Below are 21,522 nucleotides of genomic sequence, written 5' to 3'. Positions count from 1 at the left end.
AAGAACAGTGTTTGATATAAACGAAATGGACTCTGTTGTTGTTTCAAAAATAACTTTTGTTATTGAAAAAATAAAAATTTTCTAACAAAAGAATTTTTTTGGTGATAAAAGTTTAAAATTTTCGAAGCAATTCAAAAAACTCTAACAAAAGAAAAACGTTTTCGGTACACGTTTTCCAAACGTTTTTTTTCTTTGCGTGTATGATTTATCGGGCGATACATATGTATTCGAGATATAGGACAATTTGAGTACTATTTACAATTTTTTTCTACTTCGCAGTGGCGATTTTGCAAGCCTATTGGTTAGATCTCGCCAAAATATATGGTCAATTGTGGGTTGTGATATATTATTTGCCCAAGTCGGGCGATATTTCCACAAGTCGGAGCCTTATTTTAAACTCAATCATTCTGTGGAAAGTCTGGCATTACAGTTTGTAGGATATCGCTACGATATGGGGAAATCATTACAGAATTTTGTGTAAAATGTGGGTATTTTGGCTATATTTGTACAAGCAAAGAAAAAATAGTTTGGAAAACGGGTACCGAAAAAGTTTTTCTTTTGTTAGAGTTTTTTTGAATTTCTTCGAAAAATTAAAATTTCATCACCAAAAAAAATCGTTTGTTACAAAAAACAGTCCGTTTCGTTTATATCAAGCAATGTTCTTTTCTGACTTTAAGTTTTTAATAAGACACACTTTCCAGTTTCATTGTAAAAATTTAATATAGTAGGATGTAATGTTGAACACCTTTTCGGAAACTTCCGAACATATCTGGAATATATGTAAAAAAATAAATTAGCTGATGGCCTCAGTTGCCAATGCTTTTTATATCTTTATACTAATATTATATTTACTATAAATTTAGTATCAACTATAAATAAATAAATAAATAAAAATAAAAACTTTTTTGTGTTCGGTCGAAGCAGGGATCGAATCCAGGACCTTTGTTATGCAAGGCGCACGTACAAATCACTGCTCCACGGTGCCAAAATGAATGTATGTTTCTGTTAAATAAAATTTGTTTAATCGGCTCGTGGGCGCCGCAAACTATGCTATATGAATATAACTTATAACGATAATTTTCTATTGATGACAATAACAGCTACGTAGCCCAGTGGATAGTGTGTTGGATAACAAACTGTAAGGTCCTCGGTTTGATTCTCCGTCCAGGCGAAAGGTAAAATTTAAAAAATTTATAAAAATATGTGGGAGCTATATCTAAATCTGAACCGATTTCAACCAAATTTAGCACAATTAATGATACTATTAAACGTACATCTTGTGCAAAATTGGCAAAACTCTGGCTTTTGAGGTCATATATGTTAAATGCAAATCGGACGAAGTTATATGTGGGACCTATATCTAAATCTGAACATGTGGGACCTATATCTAAATCTGAACATATTTTACTGAAGCCCCAAAACATTTGGTTGGCTAAATTTTAAGAAAATTCATTGATAAATACGGCAATTATGACCAGATCGGTGATAAATATATATGGAAGCTATATCTAAATCTGAACCGATTTTTTTCAAAATTAGTAGCGGTTGCCTTTGAGCCGAAGTAAAACTCGATCGGACTTAAACTGCGAGCTGTACTTTGCACACAAAGTTACAGACATACACGCACAGAAAAAAACATGTTGTCGCATCCATTTAATGCTTATCTAGATTATGTAATTGTCGCGAAAACCATATATTTTGTCTTTGTAAAAATAATTTTCGAGATGGGAAAAATATATGCTGGCAATAAGCATTTAAATGGTTCTCAAATGCCGCAAACATGTTCTATTATTTAAATGATAGAATTTGACACCATTACATGGTCGGGAAAATCATGTACCTGACCATTCAATTTATTAACTTTTTAGCAGGGAAAAAAGTATTTTTATAGGTTACGTACAGACATATCTAGAAGCATTACATGGCCATAGAGACCATGTACATTATTTTCGTGACCATTTAATTATTATTTTATAAAAACATTGAGCAGGTACACGCGATTTTCATTTTGCGCGCCAGTCGTGTGTTGATTGTTTCTTGGAATGGACGGAAAATACGGAATTATTGTGTTTTGTGTTAATTTATTTATTCAGAAAGTGTAATTGAAAAAATTTACCTGTTTTTTGTTCTGCATTTTGTTATATGGTATCATTTATTTTTATTTGCAGTTACATGTCTGCGTTGGTACATTTGATGGGCACGAAGTAAATATGGAATGATTACTTATTGTTGAAATTGAACCAAAATAGAGTGTGTAAAAATATGTGATGTTTGCTTGTACGACATTAAAAATACAAAGAAATAAAGTTCATAAATAAATAAAAACAAATAAATAAAGTTAATTTTGTGTTTTCTTTTCTCAAGTGGCGTCCGTTTTTAGACGACGAAAAAAGTTTTTTTCATAAAGATCAAAACATTTCGAATATGATTGTGACAATCATGTTTCTTCTCTGCGTGTATGTATGTTACCCTCCTCCCTGGATTGCGTTCAAAGTTCTACTAAAGACTGCCGATATGGTCTAATTTTTGCATGGTTATTGGAGGGAATATGCTGACATCACAAAGTCAAACCGGATCGGGTGAAATTTAGTCCTCCACGAGGCTCCGGAGGTCAAATCTAGAGATCGGTTTAAATCTAATCTGGAGGTCGCACAGTGGTTCCAGATCGTTTTTTTTGGAAATAATTCTGCAAATTTTGAATTAATAATGATATCAAGATAAGATTTTCTTTGTGTGGAAGCTGAGGTGTTTCTCTATGTTTTGGAAGTCCAAGGGCTGGTCTTAAAATTTGGCCAAACAAATTTAAGGACCGTATCACGTGAACTATTAGAGACACGTACGCACAAAGGGGTTTACAAGTACTATCCAGCAAAGAAAACATCATGGAAATCGGTTCACAATTGCGGATTTTGGCAGCTAAAACCAAATATTATACTCGTAAACCCATAAGGGACACACGAACATGCGAACTTAGGGGAAACACCTCAGATTTCACACAAAGAAAAAATTATGTTGATATCGATGTTCATTAAAAAGTTGCAGAATTATTTTCACTGTGGGTCGGTTTATATGGGGGCTATACCTAAAAGGGGTCCGATATGGCCCATTCGACCTACATAAATAACAGGTTGGCTGATAAGTCCCCGGTCTAACAAAGAAAAACACAATTTTTGGTCAAAATTCGTTTTTATTATTCAACATAGTTCCCTTCAAGAGCGATACAACGATTATAACGACCTTCCAATTTTTTGATTCCATTTTGGTAGTACTCATTCGGTTTTGCCTCAAAATAGGCCTCAGTTTTGGCGATCACCTCTTCATTGCAGCCAAATTTTTTCCCTGCGAGCATCTTTTTGAGGTCTGAGAACAAGAAAAAGTCGCTGGGGGCCAGATCTGGAGAATACGGTGGGTGGGGAACATTAGCGTATCTAGACAATTTTCCTAGGGGGGGGGCTATAGCCCCCCTAGCTAAACATTTATAGACTGAACTTATAGGTTCAATTAATGTTTTATTTCATAAAATTGAATAAAAAATAAGACATCAAAATAACTCGACAATTAATTTATAATAAAGCAACTAAAAGTAGTTCCACACTTTTCCCAGCAAAAAAAATTGTGAATTGTTCTAAAGGCACAACTTTAAAAGTACTTCCAAAAATGTCCTCAATTATTTTAACTACACAGGAAGTTTTTTTAATTAATTTTTTTTTTCATATTTTAATGTGTAATTTTTTGTTTTCTTTCTTTTCAAATAGTTTAAAAAAAGAGTAAGAATAAATAAATTGGTACAAATTATTCAAATTTTGCCACAAAACTGCTAAATGCATTATAGAAAAATCGATAATTTTCGAAATTATTCGAGGAAAAACGTTTCAAACAAGCGTTAGAATGCATTAAAAATCATAAAAACAATATAAAAATTATTTATTTGGGAAAATATCACAAAATTTTTTAATTCAAAACACTGAATTCGGATCTCACCTTAAGAAGTGATGCAAATTCATTGCAACGTCTGTTGAAACGGTGGACATTTGTCCTATGACAAGCTCATATTACATTCATTGCTTCTCCGCCAATTTTGCACCACTTCTAGACCCAAAAATAACATTTTCACTACTTTTTTGGCAACGCTTTTTCGCAGCATTATTAAGATATTAATTTATGAAAGAATAGTTTTAATATCAATTACTATTTTATAATTAAATTGACTAAACTAAATCAATCATAAGTTCAACCACAGATTTATTTCATAAATATCTGACTTCAAACATTGCCATCGGCAACTGCTACCACAACCCAAGTAATTCGATTGTTCATGAAAGTCTTTAGCGGAACTTTGTGCGATTGTATATATTTGTTTAATTTTTATAAAAATTAAAAAAACTATTGACATTTATTGAAAAATGGAAAATCATAAATAGAGTTTCAAATTCTGGGGGGGCTAAAACTTTTCTGGGGGGTCTAAGCCCCCTCCCCAGAGGCCTTTGTCTTGGCGGTGCGTTGTCTTGGTGGAACAAAACTTATTTCTTCTTCATATGGGGCCATTTTGCCGCGATTTCGACCTTCAAACGCTCCAATAACGCCATATAAAGTCACTGTTGATGGTTTTTCCCTTCTCAAGATAATCAATAAAAATTATTCCATGCGCATCCAAATATTGATGAATGATATGACCAACACGTTCCTTTGATATCTTTAAGGCCTCTGCTATCTCGATCAACTTCATTTTACGGTCATTCAAAATCATTTTGTGGATTTTTTTGATGTTTTCGTCGGTAACCAACTCTTTCGGCCGTCCACTGCGTTCATCGTCCTCCGTGCTCATTTCACCACGCTTGAATTTTGCATACCAATCAATTATTGTTAATTTCCCTGGGGCAGAGTCCGGAAACTCATTATCAAGCCAAGTTTTTGCTTCCACCGTATTTTTCCCTTCAGAAAACAGTATTTTATCAAAAAACGAGATTCCTTTTTTCCATTTTTTTTTTTCACAATAACAAAAGTTGCTTCACAAAAGACGCTCTATCTCACAAACTAATTTTCTTACAGACGTCAAATTATGGCACAAATCATTTGAAGGTTGGTACTATATAAAAATAATATGCATTTAATACTAGCGACGCCATCTATGTGTCAGACCGGGGACTTAGCAGCCAAGTTTCGTTTGGATCTGAGTATGATTTCAAATGAACGAACGGACGGACATCGCATGATCGACTTAAAATGTATTTGCGACCCCATGTTCCGATATTCGGAATCGCAAGAATTTAGTTTTCTTATATAGGAAAAAAATGAGATTGAGATACTATCGGGCTTAAAGTATTTGAACTACTTATTAAAGAGAACTATGTAGCAAAAATTTTAAATTTATATGTTTTAGGGTTAAGAAAGTATGGTGTATTGCAATTCCGAATATGGAAACAATATCGATGAGTTACAAACGGAATGACAAAGTTAGTAAGCCCCCATCCTATGGTAGAGGGTATTATCATAACAACAATATAAAATTTTAAAGATTAAATTAATTATTATTTTAGCAAGCCGGTTTTATTCTATTCTACAAGATTGTATGCCCAGTGCCTAACAGTAAACAAATTGTTTGTTAATCACTTTATGAGGTTTGAAAAATTCTTTAGGGCAAAAATATAGAAATTAGAATCTAAAAATTTTACGAATTGATTTTCACTAGACCACAAAATACAAAAATATAAGAGTAAATGCCGACTGCTGGTTTTAGCAGACTTTTTTTCTATGAGTGTACATACGCGGTTTTGGCAAATATTGTCACCTTATTTTAATATGGATGTATTTTATTTAAACCGAACCCCCCCAAATGTTATAGGTTAACATAATTTTTGGCGTGATCCTACTCTAGGCACCTATGTATCTCGATAAAAAAGTTCATATGTACTCTTTATTGCTTTCAATAAACCCAACGAGCCATTGTGCTAAAGCTGTTCAAATAAGAACCACATTCTGATGAGTGTGCGTATTTCGCATTCTATTCCATTAAATAAAATAGCTCAGACTTTATATTTGTTTCTTAGTTTATGACTTTAATTAAATTTGACTACTCTCAATTTAATGAGAATGAATATGAGTTTGAAGTTCATTGGGACGACATGTAAATATTAAAAACAAAATTAGCAAAAATAAAAATCATTTCACACAATTGAACATTAAAATTTTGGGAAGAATTGAACACTAACAAGTATATACGGCCGTAAGTTCGGCCAGGCCGAATCTTATGTACCCTCCACCATGGATTGCGTAGAAACTTCTACGAAAGACTGTCATCCACAAACGAATTACTTGGGTTGTGGTATCTTAAAACTTCTTAACATCGTTTTCTAAATTGTGAGTTAGTACATACGTTGTATATATTAGACAAAAAAGTGATGTATAGTTAAGTCTACAAATAATTACGAATTATGGACTTTTTGCACGGTACGTAGAGAGCCAGAATTGAAATATGGGGGTCGCTTATATGGGGGCTATATACAATTATGAACTTGATATGGACCAATATTTGTGTGATTGGAAATCGATTTATCTGAGGGATATATATAACTATAGACCGATATGGACCTAGTTAGGCATGGTTGTTAACGACCATATACTAGCACAATGTACCAAATATCAACTCACTCCGATGAAATTTGCTCCTCCAAGAGGCTCCACAACAAAATCTCGGGATCGGTTTATATGGGGCTATATATGATTATGGACTGATATGGTCCACTTTAGGCATGGTTGTTAAATATCATATACTACCACCACGTAACAAATTTCAACCAGATCGGATGAATTTTGCTTCTCCAAAAGGCACCGGAGGTCAAATCTGGGGATCGGTTTATATGGGAGCTATATATAATTATGGACTGATAGGAACCAATTCCTGCATGGTTGTTGGATACCATATACTAACATCACGTACCAAATTTCAACCGAAGTTTGTTCTTCCAATGGGCTCTGGAGGTCAAATCTGGGGATCGGTTTATATGGGACCTATATATAATTATGGACCGATACCGACCAATTTTTGCAGTGGAGTTTGAAACCATATATTAACACCACGTACCAAATTTCAACTGAATCAGATGAATTTTGGTCTTCCAAGAGGCTCCGGAGGTCAAATCTGGTGATCGGTTTATATGGGGCCTATATATAATTATGGGCCGATGTGGACCAATTTTTGCATGGTTCTTAGAGACCATATACTAACACCATGTACCAAATTTCATCCGGATCGGATGAAATTTGCTTCTCTTAGAGGCCTCGCAAGCCAAATTTGGGGGTCCGTTTATATGGGTCGGATGGTATTGCCCATTTGCAATACCATCCGACCTACATCAATAACAACTACCAAATTTCAAGTCGATAGCTTGTTTCGTTCGGAAGTTAGCGTGATTTCAACACAGATCGACTCAGAATTTCAGCACGACCCAGAATATATATACTTTATGGGGTCTTAGAGCGATATTTCGATGTGTTACAAACGGAATGACAAAGTTAATATACACCCCATCCTATGGTGGAGGGTATAAAAACGTAGTTGCATTGGCGTAGCTACACGCAAAAAATAAGTATATAATTTTTGTGATAAACGTTTATACTTCTACAGGATGTAAAAACACAGACTAACTCAAAGAAACTTTTCTGGCTAATAAAATCGAGAGTGTTGACATCCCAGGTGTCACTAAAATTGTAATTGAATTTAACTCTTAAGGGTTTTATGTTGGTGAGCAGGAATATTTTCGTGAGTGTAATTCGTTACTCACGCACACTCACGAAGATATTATTTTCGTGACACACGCTCACGCACGATATTTTGGTTCGTTAATCACGCTCACGCACACTCAAGCTGTTGTCATGAGCGTGACTCACGCATGAATCACGAAAATTTTCGTGAGTCACGACAATTTCGTGTCACATGCACACCTCCACCATAGAATGGGGGTATATTAGGGATACCAGACGTAATTACCGCGCAATTTTTATCTAATGTGGACTAACTTACAAAAATTAAAAAAAAAAATCCATCACTCTTTTTAAGTGTCTTTCAAGTCTTTCAAGTTTGATTAAAAAATTAAAATTTTTGATTAAAAATTTTAAAATTTTCACTCCTTTACTTAATTAACGTAGTGTTCTTATCTTGATAAAAATGTTAATTGTATCAATTAATTTATTAATTGAAAAAATCTTCAAATGCAATCAACTTTTTAAGTGGAAATATTTTGGTGATATTTTTTCTGTGTGGTGTTAGATCTTAAAACATTTTTCTGCAATATAAACAATGTAGAAGAAATTATTTGATTTTAAACATTTTTAAATTTTACCTTTTATCATTACGTAGAATCGAACCGTTTACCATACACCGTGTAATTTTGGCTTGGAGTCTCCAATTGAAATAACTCTATACTCAAGTTTTTTGTTGTTTTTTTAACACGTTAATAACTTTATGAACATTCCTAAGAAATGAAATTTCATCCGATCCGGCTGAAATTTGGTACATGGTGTTAGCATATGGTCTCTAACAACCATGCAAAAATTGGTTCACATCGGTCCATAATTATATATAGCCCCCATATAAACCGATCCCCCGATTTGGCTTGCAGAGCCTCTAAGAGAAACAAATTTCATCCGATCCGGCTGAAATTTGGTACATGATGATAGTATATGGTCTCTAATGACCATGCAAAAATTGGTCCATATCGGCCCATAATTTTATATAGCCCCCATATAAACCGATCACCAGATTTGACCTCCGGAGCACCTTGGAAGAGCAAAATTCTTCCCATTCGGTTGAAATTTGGTACGTGATGTTAGTATATGGTATCCAACAACCATGCAGGAATTGGTTCCTATCAGTCCATAATTATATATAGCTTCCATATAAACCGATCGCCAGATTTGACCTCCGGTGCCTTTTGGAGAAGCAAAATTCATCCGATCTGGTTGAAATTTGGTACGTGGTGGTAGTATATGATATTTAACAACCATGCCAAAAGTGGTCCATATCAGTCCATAATCATTTATAGCCCCCATATAAACCGATCCCGAGATTTGGTTTTGGAGCCTCTTGGAGGAGCAAATTTCATCCGAGTGAGTTGAAATTTGTGGATGACAGTCTTTCGTAGAAGTTTCTACGCAATCCATGGTGGAGGGTACATAAGATTCGGCCTGGCCGAACTTACAGCCGTATATACTTGTTTTTTTTTTTTTTTGGAAATTTCTGAATCTGTGGTTATTTTGATGTTCGAAGAGACATAGTTAACTACGATCCCTATTTCGCTATATCATTCATATAGAGCGATCTCCCGATTTTAATCATTGAGCGCAAGCGTTGAAATTTTCAAGTAATTCGTTGAGAGAAAGAGAACCCCTTCCATTGGACAGTATTGTAGTCTTGGACAGATAAACATTTCGGCCGCACTATGCACGCGTCAACCAAGAATTACTTAAAATGGAGGTTCCTCCAAAATCTCCAGATATCAATCAGTTAAAATTTTGTGCCTATTATTTTGGAGAGTAAAGTTGACACTAAAATATACCAAAGTATGTCAAGACGACGCTTCGCCATGAATGGACCAGATCCACTTTCATACAGCATATAATGGCCGTTGGAAGGCCGTAGAGCGTGTCAAAGGGAACCCATTCCAACAAATCTTTACTGATTCTAAAATTTGATGTTATTCCCGACATTTTTTGCTTTTGCACATTAAAATTAAAAAAAAAAAAAACAAGTATATACAGCACTAATTTCGGCCGGGCCGAATCTTAAATACCCACCACCATGAACCAAATATTAGAGTTTCCTTTGAAATTTCAGGAGGACTTGAGGACACATTTCGAAGATAAATTTAAAGATTTCACCTATGAGGACTATATCAGATTCTGGATTTATAAGAACCATTTTTGTTTGAGTTTTAGAGGAATCATTAACATCTCTTGTAGGTGTGCAAGAAAATTATAAAATAACGTCTTGATTTGAAATCTTAAATCTTTAGAAGTAAAATCTGGAAATTTTACATTGAGTTTCAAGCAATTTTCATGATCAGTGCGCCTTCTACACCCTCAAGAAGTGAAGTCGGTCTATATGGAGGCATTACCAAATGGACCGATAAAAACTTAATCCGATACACGTTTTTGTGAGCCTAAAATGCCAGAATATTTACAATTTCAGGCAAATCAGATCAAAACTACGGTTTCTAGAAACCCAAGGAGTTAAATCGGGAGATCGTTCTTATGGGGGCTATACTAATATATGGACCGATACTCACCGTTTTCGGCACACCTCTTTATGACCCGAAAATACCTCTAGTTTTCCAATTTCAGGTAAATTGAATAAAAACTGCGGTTTCTATAAGCCCAAGAAGTAAAATCGGGAGATCGGTCTATATGGGGGATATACCAAAACACGGACCGATACTCACCATTTTTGGCACACCTCTTTATGGACATAAAATACCTCTAGATTTCAAATTTCAGGCAAATTGGATAAAAACTACGATTTCTATAAACCCAAGACCCCAAATCGGGAGGTCGTTTTATATGGGACCATACCAAAACATGGACCGATACTCACAATTTTTGGCCTCTAGATTTCCAATTTCTGGTAAATTGAATAAAAACTGCGGTTTCTATAAGCCCAAGAAGTAAAATCGGGAGATCGGTCTATGTGGGGGCTATACCAAAATATGGACCGATACTCAAAATTTTTGGCAAACGTATTTGTGGTCCTACAAAAGCTCTAGATTTCCAGTTTCAGGTAAATTGAATAAAAACTGCGGTTTCTATAAGCCCAAGAAATAAAATCGGGAGATCGGTCTATATGGGGGCTATACCACAACATGGACCGATACTCACAATTTTTGGCACACCTCTTTATAGTCATAAAATACCTCTAGATTTCAAATTTCAGGCAAATTGGATAAAAACTACGATTTCTAAGCCCAAGACCCCAAATCGGGAGGACGGTTAATATGGGGACTATATCAAAACCTGGACCGATATAGCCCATCTTCGAACTTGACCTGCCTGCAGACAAAAGACGAGTTTGTGCAAAATTTCAGAACGATTGCTTCATTATTGAAGACTGTAGCGTGATTACAACAGACAGACAGACGGACATCGTTATATCGTCTTGTCGGAAATCGATATTTCGATGTGTTACAAACGGAATGACAAACTTATTAAACCCCCGTCACCATTCTATGGTGGTGGGTATAAAAAGGAAAAATAAATAATTTTATAAGCCTCTTTAGATATTGATCGTTTTATATAGTCAATAAATAATTAACAACCGATATGAGCGAATTTGTTCGTTTATGAGACTTCCGGAGTTAGATCTTGGGGAGTCGGTTCATATGAACCGATATGGACAAATTTGCACGGTTGTTCAACCGGAGCGTATGAAATTTGCTGTTACGGAGGTCAAATTTGGCAATGGGTTTAAATGGGATTAATTTTGCTTCTCCAAGAGGCTCCGCAAGCCAAAATATGGGTCGGTTTATATGGGGGCTATACCTAAAACTGGCCCGATACGGCACATTTGCAATACCATTCGACATACATCAATAACAACTACTTGTGCAAACTTTCAAGTCGATAGCTTATTTCGTTCGGAAGTTAGCGTTATTTAAACAGACGGACGAACTAATATCACTAGATTAACACAAAATTTCACCACGACCCAGAATATTTATAATTTCTGGGGTCTTAGACTAATATTTTTTTTTAAGAAGACTTCGCACATACTTTATGGATCCAGTTCCACCAAAACAACTTTACATTCATCGGCCCGCCCTCGTTGCAGTCGGGTCTACGGCCCGGGGCGGACACAGGGTTTTCAACCCTGTCCAAGGACTGCAAACCCCCATTTGGAGTATGCTTATTTCTCGAAAAACTCGAAAATACCAACTCCAAAGGGCTACAACAACAACAATGTTCATCGGCCACAAAATGTTTCTCAATTTGTGGTTGGCCATTCCAGAAACTTAACCTTTTTGTCACACGTATATTTCTCAAGAGTGGCACTTTTCTTGTGCCTTTTTTTTGGTTTCGAAATACCCTCCTAACGGTTTCAACGCTCACGGATGGACAAATATTGTCACAAATCTCAGCAGCGGTGTTTCTGATACTGGGATTTCTTATGAGCCATTCTGTAGACTGGGATACTACACTCTTTTTTCCACGTGTTTCAGCTTCCGTTTCATAGGTTAATGCATTTCTTATCATTTTCGCAGAACACTCAAGTAAATTTTGAATTTCTTTATAGGTTTAACCTTTATTCGCCAGCTTTTTTATAAGATTTCTCTTTTCGGCCTCGCCTCACTAATAACATAAAATGAGATTATTATTTTGAAATATTAAAATAAAACAAGTACATACAGCAGTAAGTTCGGCCAGGCCGAATCTTAAATACCCACCACCATGAATCAAATATATTAGTTTCCTTTGAAAGCTCTCCGTCGTAGCGGATTTTTTGATAATATATAGAATTTCAGAGGGTTTGATGACAGATATTCTGCTAAGAAGATCAGTGAAGACTAGATGATATTCTGGATTTATAACAACCATTTTTGTTTGAGTTTTCGAGGAATCATAAACATCTCATGTAAGTGTGCAAGAAAATGATGAAATAACGCCATTTTAAACGATTACGAGTTGTAATATCTGGAAATTTTACTTTCAGTTTCAAGCAATGTTTATGATCAGTGCGCCTGCTATACCCTCCAGAAGTGAAATCGGTCTATATGGAGGCTTATCCAAAAACTACGGAAATATGAGTCCAAGGAGTTAAATCGGGGAATCAGTCAACCGTACATCGATACACACCAAATTCAGCACACCTAATTGTGGTTCTGAATACCCTACATAATATAAACTCCACACCGGAGGGCGGGTTTATAAGGGGATATATCAAAATCTGTACCGATACACAATATATTCAGAGCTCTTATTTATGGTCCTAAAAACCTATAGATTTCAATTTTCATGCAAATTGGATAAAAACTACGGATTCTAGAAGCTCAAGAAATAAAATCGAGAGATCGGTCTATATGGGACCGATTCACACCATTTTCTGAAAACCTATTTATAGTCCTAAAATATCTCTAGATTTCTAATTTCAGGGAAAACGGAGATAAACTAAGGTTTCTGGAAGCCCAAGAAATAAAATCGGGAGATCGGTCTATATGGGGACTATACCAAAACATGAACCGACAAACACTATTTTCGGCACACCTATTTGTGGTCATAAAATATCTCAAGATTTCAAATTTCAGGCAAATCGGATTGAAAATACGGTTTCTAGAAGCTATACCAAAACATGGACCAATACACAATTTTTTTCTTTGTTGAACCAACCAGATTGTTCCAAAAACATTAGAAGACTGCTTGAGTTAACGTTTTCCAGATCCGCCAGTAATCTGAAGCTATATGCTCCTAAAAGTTGTTTGCGCTTTACACAAAATGCAGGACACTCACACAAGAGGTGTTTAATTGATTCCGTTTCCTCCGCATCATGCCAGCTCATACAATAGTCATTATACTTCGCGCCTATAGTTTTTGCAAAATCGCCTATCAGGCAGCGACCCTTGTAGCAGATATCAGGAGTGATATCTGACGTCTCGAGAACACTAGCATATCTAGTGTGCGGTTTATGTTTAAATGGAACCATATTTGCTTGGTGTCGTTACAGCCCTTGCAATTCTCCCATCGAACATTTGCCATCATAACAGCCTTCTCACGCAGCATGAGCTGGCAGGGAGTCAGGGGCATACCAACAGATTCTAGTTCCCCTGGAATATGTAAGGTAGTCCCTAGCCTTGCCAACTCATCCGCTTCGCAGTTCCCCGGTATATTCCTATGGCCAGGCACCCATATTAGGTGAATATTGTACTGCTCAGCCATTGAGAGATTTGCGGCAGTCGATGGCCGTTTTCGAGTTGAGGAACACAGTGTCCAAGGATTTTATTGCAGGTTGACAGTCTGAGTATTTATTAATGCCCACATTTTTTGGAACATTACTTCTCAGCCAATTTGCCACCTCTCTTATTGCTAATATATCAGCCTGAAAAACACTACAGTGATTAGGTTTCGCTATTCGAAGTTCCAGATCATTAGAATATACTCCGAAACTCATTTGTCCATCCAATTTGGAGCCATCAGTGTAGAAATCTATATATTATTTATTCCCCGGTGTCTGTGTGCACCACGCCTCACTGTTGGGGATTAGAGTCTCAAACTGGCACATCTGGCATTATTTTGAGGATCGTCTGGCATTATTTTGAGGATTAGAGTCTCAAACTGGCACATCTGGCATTATTTTGAGGACCGAACTGTGACCGTAACTTTTTCCGACCACAGCGATAGCTCGCGCAACCGGCACACCTATTTGTGGTCATAAAATACCTCTAGTTTTCAGGCTAATCGGTTTGGAAATACGATTTCTAGAAGTCCAAGACCCCAAATCGCTTTATGAAAACCTGATCCGATGTAGACCACCTTCGAACTTGCCAGCAAACAAAAAACTAATCTGTGCCAAATTACAGGACGATAGCGCCATTATGGAAAGCTTTAGCGTGATTACAACAGACGGACATGGTTATATCGTCTTATAATTTCTCCCTGATCAAAAATATATATACTTTTTATAGTCGGAAATCGATATTTCGATGTGTTACAAACGGAATGACAAACTTGTAATGACCATTCTATGGTGGTGGATATAAAAAATCCAGAATATTCGATGTGGTGAGATTTTTATTTTATTATTTATTCATTCAGAGCATGTAATTCTAAGCCTATTTGGCCAAAATAAAATAATTAATTAGATTTGTCCAAATTTTATGTTAGCCCTGCCCGCTTTTCTTGTACGGACACAGCAATTACAACAGCTGCAAAAATAAATCCATTTTGATGCTCAAAAACTATTTGCTCTCATTCATACTAACTGTACATAAGAAATATATTCACTACAATGTAAGAATGTAATGAGCACTGCTATAGATTTGACCGCAACTTTTTTAACGAAAGAACCGAGAAAATAATATTGGTCATTGGAGAAAATCAGGGTCAGTACGGGTGTTTTTTGACACAAAGAAACAAATATTTTTACCTATTGTTAAAATTGTTAAAAGTTTCTTTAATCTATACTAAGATTAAGATCATGCGCCAGCACAAACAATTTCGAGAATGGAAAGCAAAATTCTACCAAATTAGATATAGCTCCCATTTCCCTCTTTCAGAAGACAAAAACTTCCGAAACGAATTACTTTTTCGTTCCAATTGATGAATCTTTTCAATTCGAATTCCTCTAGCGGTAAACAACTTACGACTCTTAATTTTTCAAAATCTAAGTTGTTTTTTAATCGAATTGATTTTTATCCCTAGTCTGGACTATTATAGTGGGGAAGAGGAGCATTAAAAATAAATTTTGTGTATTACACATCCCCTGAATAATGTAAGTTGTTTTTTAATCGAATTGATTTTTATCCCTAGTCTGGACTATTATAGTGGGGAAGAGGAGCATTAAAAATAAATTTTGTGTATTATACATCCCCTGAATAATGTTTCATAGATATATTTCATATTTCATCACCAGACTATTTCATTTAATGTATATTAATTTTACCTTTCACTGCTATCTTTCGATACAATGCATTAAAAATAAAACAAAATATTACCAAAAAACTTTTTTGTTGTTATTTGCACTGAAAGAAAGAAAGACGATAAGAACTAGATAAGAGAGTTAACAAAATAAATAAAATACCGGCCAACACAAAGACAAACTCTTTTAAAATCAATTTAAAGCATTTTTTATTCTTATCAAGAGAAAATATTTCACAAACATGAAAATTGGAAAATCAAACAAAGTGCGTTTATGCGCATTAAATGCTTCGATAAATACAAATACAAAAAAACCCTGCAGCAAAGTGTAAACATCTCAAAAAACAAAAGTGGAGGGGAATTCATATAAAAAAACATTACAAATTACTTTTTTAGAATATATGTTTGTTTCATTTTAGTGGTAGAAAAAGCTAGGCGATAGTTAATTAATTATCATTGACTTTTTTCTGTCACTGATAGTGTAGATTTGTCGATGACACAGCTGGTCGTTATCTTTTTTGACTGCATCAGATCGTTGAAGAATGGACAACAGTAGTATTTGAACGAAAGAGTACATCTCTTACTTTCCCAAATTTTCCAAAAATTTTTTATGGCGTTGTATGGCTTCTTCGTGTTCCTTGATTTGTTGATGATGGAATTCAGCTTGATGGATTTGGTCATTCTTTAAACGTTCCAATTGCTCTTTTTGCTAAGCAAAATAAAGAAAAAAATATTATTAAATAATGAAACAGCAATAAAGGCAATTAATTTTCTATAGAAATAAAATTTTGACAAAATTTTCTATAGAAATAAAATTTTGGCAGAATTTTCCACAGAAATAAAATTTTGACAAAATTTTCTATAGAAATAAAATTTTGACAAAATTTTCTATAGAAATAAAATTTTGACAAAATTTTCTATAGAAATAAAATTTTGACAAAATTTTCTATAGAAATAAAATTTTGACAAAATTTTCTACAGAAATAAAATTTTGACAAAATTTTCTATAGAAATAAAATTTTGACAAAATTTTCTATAGAAATAAAATTTTGACAGAATTTTCTATAGAAATAAAAATTTGACAGAATTTTCTATAGAATTAAAATTAGAATTAAAAAATAACATTTTGACAAAATTTTCTATAGAAATAAAATTTTGACTAAATTTTCTATAGAAATATTTTGACATTTTCTATAGAAATAAAATTTTGACAGAATTTTCCACAGAAATAAAATTTTGACAACATTTTCTATAGAAATAAAATTTTGACAAAATTTTCTATAGAAACGAAATTTTGACAGAATTTTCCACAGAAATAAAATTTTGACAAAATTTTCTATAGAAATAAGATTTTGACAAAATTTTCTATAGAAATAAAATTTTCTATAGAAATAAAATTTTGACAAAATTTTCAAAAGAATAAAATTTTGACAAAATTTTCTATAGAAATACAATTTTGACAAAATTTTCTATAGAAATAACATTTTCAAAAAATTTTCTATAGAAATAAAATTTTGACAAAATTTTCTATAGAAATAAAATTTTGACAAAATTTTCTATCGAAATAAAATTTTAACAAAATTGGATTGAAGTCCGAAAGTATATCAATTTTTTTGATTGTATGAAAAAAATACTGTGATTTTCGATTTCGTATAAATGTAGTTCGAATTGCTAGTCAAATATTAATACCTTTAACGAAATAATCCCGAAAGACTTTCCATTTTTTCATCAACAATTAGTCAACAAAATCTTTAGCAACTAACCGACGTAAGATTAGTAACAAACCAAATCAACTGTTTGGTTAATTTTCAAATTGCATATCAGAAAATCAGTATGTAGCTAATACTTATTTATCATATACAATGGCCGAACATTGAAAACAATTAAATGCAACCTATTGTTACACAACAAATATGTACTACATGTATGTATGTAGGGAGGGACCAATTACGTACATAAACCTAATTTTAAGTTGTGAGAAATAGACTCAGGTGTACCCCCAATCTCTACTATTAAAAAAGTAAAGCCTTTATAATAATTAATCAAGTAAACATTCTAATGCTTTCGAGAAATAGAGTGTATTTTTATTAGTAAATACATACGAGTATGTATGTATATACGGCTGGTTTATCTCAATTGAATACAATTGAGTATATTGGTGTAATGGAAATCTAAGTGGAGAGCTATTATAGTTACCACAATTAAATGTAATTAAGAATTTTCGTTTTGGTCGCTTGAAAATTTAAATCATAATTAATAGGAGTTTTACCAGTGTAAATGACTTTCATCAGCATTCAATATTAGTACTAATATAATATTTTCGTGCGAGAAACGTTTACAATTTGAGCGGAATATTCAAGAGAAAATATTCAACATTATAGTTTTCATACCAATCAGTCATTGAGGGGTTTTAGACGATGCAATTGGTTGCGTGCAATTTTTTGTATTCTCTTTTAAAGTTGCTTCTTAAAAACTTCAGCATTTATACGTTGAAATTTTTCATGCAATCGCTTGAAATTTCAAGTTTCAGAAATGTCAAAAAATTGCAAGAGGAACGGAAAACATGAAATTTTTTCTACCCCCTTTGCTTCTCTACCCCGTTTGCCTACAAACAAGAATTGCGTGCAATTATTGCATGCAATTATTGCATCGTCTAAAACCCTTCATTCATAATATTTTGATTACTACTAAATTTTCTATTTAAATTTTGTGGTTTCGGCCAAACTTTAATAAGGATTAATTCGTTTAGAAAGACCACAATTGTGGGCAATTAACTTTGGCGGGTATTATATAAATGCATCCGTTCTTTGTGACACAAAATTCAACTATTATAGTTCCGCCATCACAGCCCGTGTGTCTTCTAGCTATTCTCAAAGCTCAAGATACCACTCCACAAGCAGTTTTTGAATTGTCGGATTCATTTGTGCCGTATTGCACAGGAGTCAATTATAAGTTTACTTTTCTTTACTGTGTTATTTAAAATCAAAAATTAATTTTATTGAATAGGGGTAAGCCACTTTCTACGATCATAGTTTTATTAACTCTAAGTCCGGGTTTAGTATCGGTATTTCAAAGGTGAAAATCAAAATTTTATAAGGTTGTTTTTTAATATTATTTTAAAGAATTAAATGTTATTGAATTGATACTGGGGTATTTTCTACAATTTATTTTGAGTTTTGCAAAAAAAAAAAGCCGTAGAGAATATTTGACGATAACAAATATTCTCGGATTTTGCAACAACATTTCTCAAGATAGTTGTAGGGCATATCCGGATTCGTTTTTCGTGCTTTTTCATTTGCCAAATTAACTTTCATATTCCATGTTTATAGATGCGCAAACATTTTTGCTTGGTTTTGGTTAATTTGAAGATCAAACAGGCTATTTCCGCGATTTTCGTTCGGTGCAATACTCATTTTAAAGAGACCGTAAATTACATTTTTAGCCTATATTAGACTACAGTATTTCTGTATAATCTGAATGTTTTGATAGTCGCGGAAAAATGCACAACTTAAAGACATTCAATCATATAGTAAAACAGCCATAAGTGAAAGTGATGACATCACCATAACAATCAACCGGCAAAATTACTATGTACATTCTACAAAATACAATATATTAGATAACAAAATCTAATATGAAAGACTAGTGTTTTAGTAGTAGGTAGGTAGGTTTGCAACATCACTGATACAATAGAATAGCAATTGATAATCAATCGATTCTGTACAGAAGAGGATAGTAAAATTGGGAAAATGCCTTTTTTTTGAGTATGAACAAAGGTAGAAATAAAGTGAAACATCAATGTATTCCTATATGATGTGCATATATACGAATGACGATTTTCTTTTCTTTCACTTTGCTTCAAGTTCAGACAAAACACATACATATGTCATTCTGATATCACAAACAAAAATACACTTACCTTCTTGTAAAAGTATTCCTCTTCGCGTGCAGCTTCCATTTTACCAAAGCTTCCACCTGCTTCACGTATGGAACCACCACCACCGCCACCTTTACCGGCACCGCTACCCAAATCACCCAATTGGCCAGAACTCATTTTTGCCAAGCTGCAATTAAATAGAAGCAAACAAACACATGCACATACATAAATATACATGGCACAAAGGCAATAAAAAAATCACCAATCTAAATGATATTTGAAAGACAAAATGCCGGTGAGAGCTTTGCGTATTCTATGGAAGAATGCGTATATGACAGATGCAATCGAATGGAAAATAAAAAACAACAATGAACTTGCATATATTACTTTACAGTTGATTCACCTCAATCATTATGGATTGAAGCTATTTTTGGAGAAAAATATACTTTATAGGATAACGGCATTTATATATTATATATTTTTTATACTTACTTCAGGCCATTGGGATATAATCTGGCTGTGCGTCTGATCACAAACATTATGATGGAATTCACTGGAAATAAAAAAATATTAATGACACAAAGAAAATAAATCTTTGATTATACCACTCTTGTCTTATGTACTCTCGCAAAATAAAAATAAATGTCCGTCAGAACCAACCTTCTTCTTAATATTTCCAGCAGAATTTGAAAATGAAATGACTGGCGACTTCAATACTTCTCGTGAAGACAGACGGCGTCAATACTACCCGTGAAGAAAGACGGCGTCATTATTTGTTTACCCGGCTTTTATCTACACAGTAGGTCTTTTCGCGTACTATTCCAGTAATGCGCTTTACACATTATCAGTTATTCCGGACGGAATGTCGGTGTTTGTAAAGAATCTTACAGTGTGTCGGATCGATACGACTTGTCGGCGATGACTAAATAATCGGTAAATGTCCTATCGATCCCATAAACATTCAGCAGTATCGATTATGCCTTCGGACTTAACTTATAATGTGCACAATATATGGGATATGTTCAAAGACTTTGTATGAACGGTATGAACCTCTAGCGAAAAATTTCATTCCCATAAGAAATGCATTGCTATTTATGCTAACGAAATTTTCGGTAGCGTTCAATTTCGGAAGCTGGTACGCACCTCTAATGAAAATAACAGGGTTGTCAAAAGCATATTTTGGCAGCAAACATTTAATTTATTACAATCATTGTGTGCGTAAAAGTTTTAAAAGGTCTGTAAATAATAAACAATTTATTTGAAGAATATTTGGAACATATATTAACAATTTTTAAAAGCGATTAGCTGGTTTAAAATTTGTGTACACAGCCCTGTTTTTTTGTTGTAGACTTAAATAAATTTTTGCTACCGAAAATTTCGCTAGAGGTGCATACCGGCCTTTATAACAAGATGTCCAAATTGCCTCTTGTTCTTGAATAGATAAAAGTGCACGACTTTAGGTTCACACACGTTCGTTATCCATTTTGCTTGTTGGCAGGTTTCTTTGCAACATTTTCTCCAATTCCTCTTTAAAATTGTATTCGTAGCAATCATGTGTGTAAATAGCTGTGTTCGGGGGACCAATAATGTATAATAATTTGTGACTCTAACATTTTTCGTTTAGACAAAAACACGAACAAAAAGGGATAAAAAAAAAACAAAAATTGACAAATAAAGAAGTTAAAAGAGGGAAACATTTTGAATTGGCCGCTACTACGGGCGTGTTTCCAAAAAAACTGTAAAGTAAAAATTCCTATTTTCTCAGAAAAACTGTAGAACGCAGAAAGAACGCCAGGGAGCATAATAGACATCTCTTAATGATTTAATGACTTAAGGTGGGTATAAAGTTCCAGTTTAACCGTTAAAATTGCCATTTTTATCATCATATAATTATAAATAAACCATATTAGTCATTATGTATTGTATGGCAATGCAATTTGTAAAGATACGGTACCAATAAAGACACACCAAAATAAAAATAAACACAATTTACTTGAAGTAATTTCTTTTGGCATAAATGTTGAATGAAA

General features: G+C 33.9%; 1 protein-coding gene and 1 long non-coding RNA gene across 3 annotated transcripts; one reads left to right on the top strand and one right to left on the bottom strand.

The window, feature by feature from the left end:
* Positions 1 to 1,944: 1,944 nt before the first annotated feature.
* Positions 1,945 to 2,342, top strand: LOC142238498 (uncharacterized). The gene is made up of 2 exons (XR_012722741.1): positions 1,945 to 2,098; positions 2,169 to 2,342. It is a non-coding gene; the product is annotated as an uncharacterized LOC142238498 (long non-coding RNA).
* A 13,466-nt stretch (positions 2,343 to 15,808) lies between these two features.
* Positions 15,809 to 20,250, bottom strand: LOC142240405 (ATPase inhibitor mai-2, mitochondrial). 2 transcript variants are annotated; one of them, XM_075312117.1, is made up of 4 exons: positions 20,153 to 20,250; positions 19,985 to 20,045; positions 19,535 to 19,679; positions 15,809 to 16,324 (listed from the first exon to the last, which is right to left on the bottom strand). In XM_075312117.1, the coding sequence occupies exons 2-4, from the start codon at positions 20,029 to 20,031 to the stop codon at positions 16,196 to 16,198; spliced, it is 321 nt and encodes a 106-aa protein (XP_075168232.1). In that variant the 5' UTR covers positions 20,032 to 20,045; positions 20,153 to 20,250; the 3' UTR covers positions 15,809 to 16,195. The 2 variants fall into 2 exon arrangements, with proteins under 2 accessions (XP_075168232.1, XP_075168233.1); XM_075312118.1 differs by having other exon boundaries at positions 20,098 to 20,173.
* Between the last annotated feature and the right edge of the window lie 1,272 nt (positions 20,251 to 21,522).

Source organism: Haematobia irritans, chromosome 5 (genome assembly GCF_050003625.1).
Source record: "Haematobia irritans isolate KBUSLIRL chromosome 5, ASM5000362v1, whole genome shotgun sequence".
Classification (NCBI taxonomy): domain Eukaryota; kingdom Metazoa; phylum Arthropoda; class Insecta; order Diptera; family Muscidae; genus Haematobia; species Haematobia irritans.
This window is presented reverse-complemented; position numbering and strand designations above follow the sequence as displayed.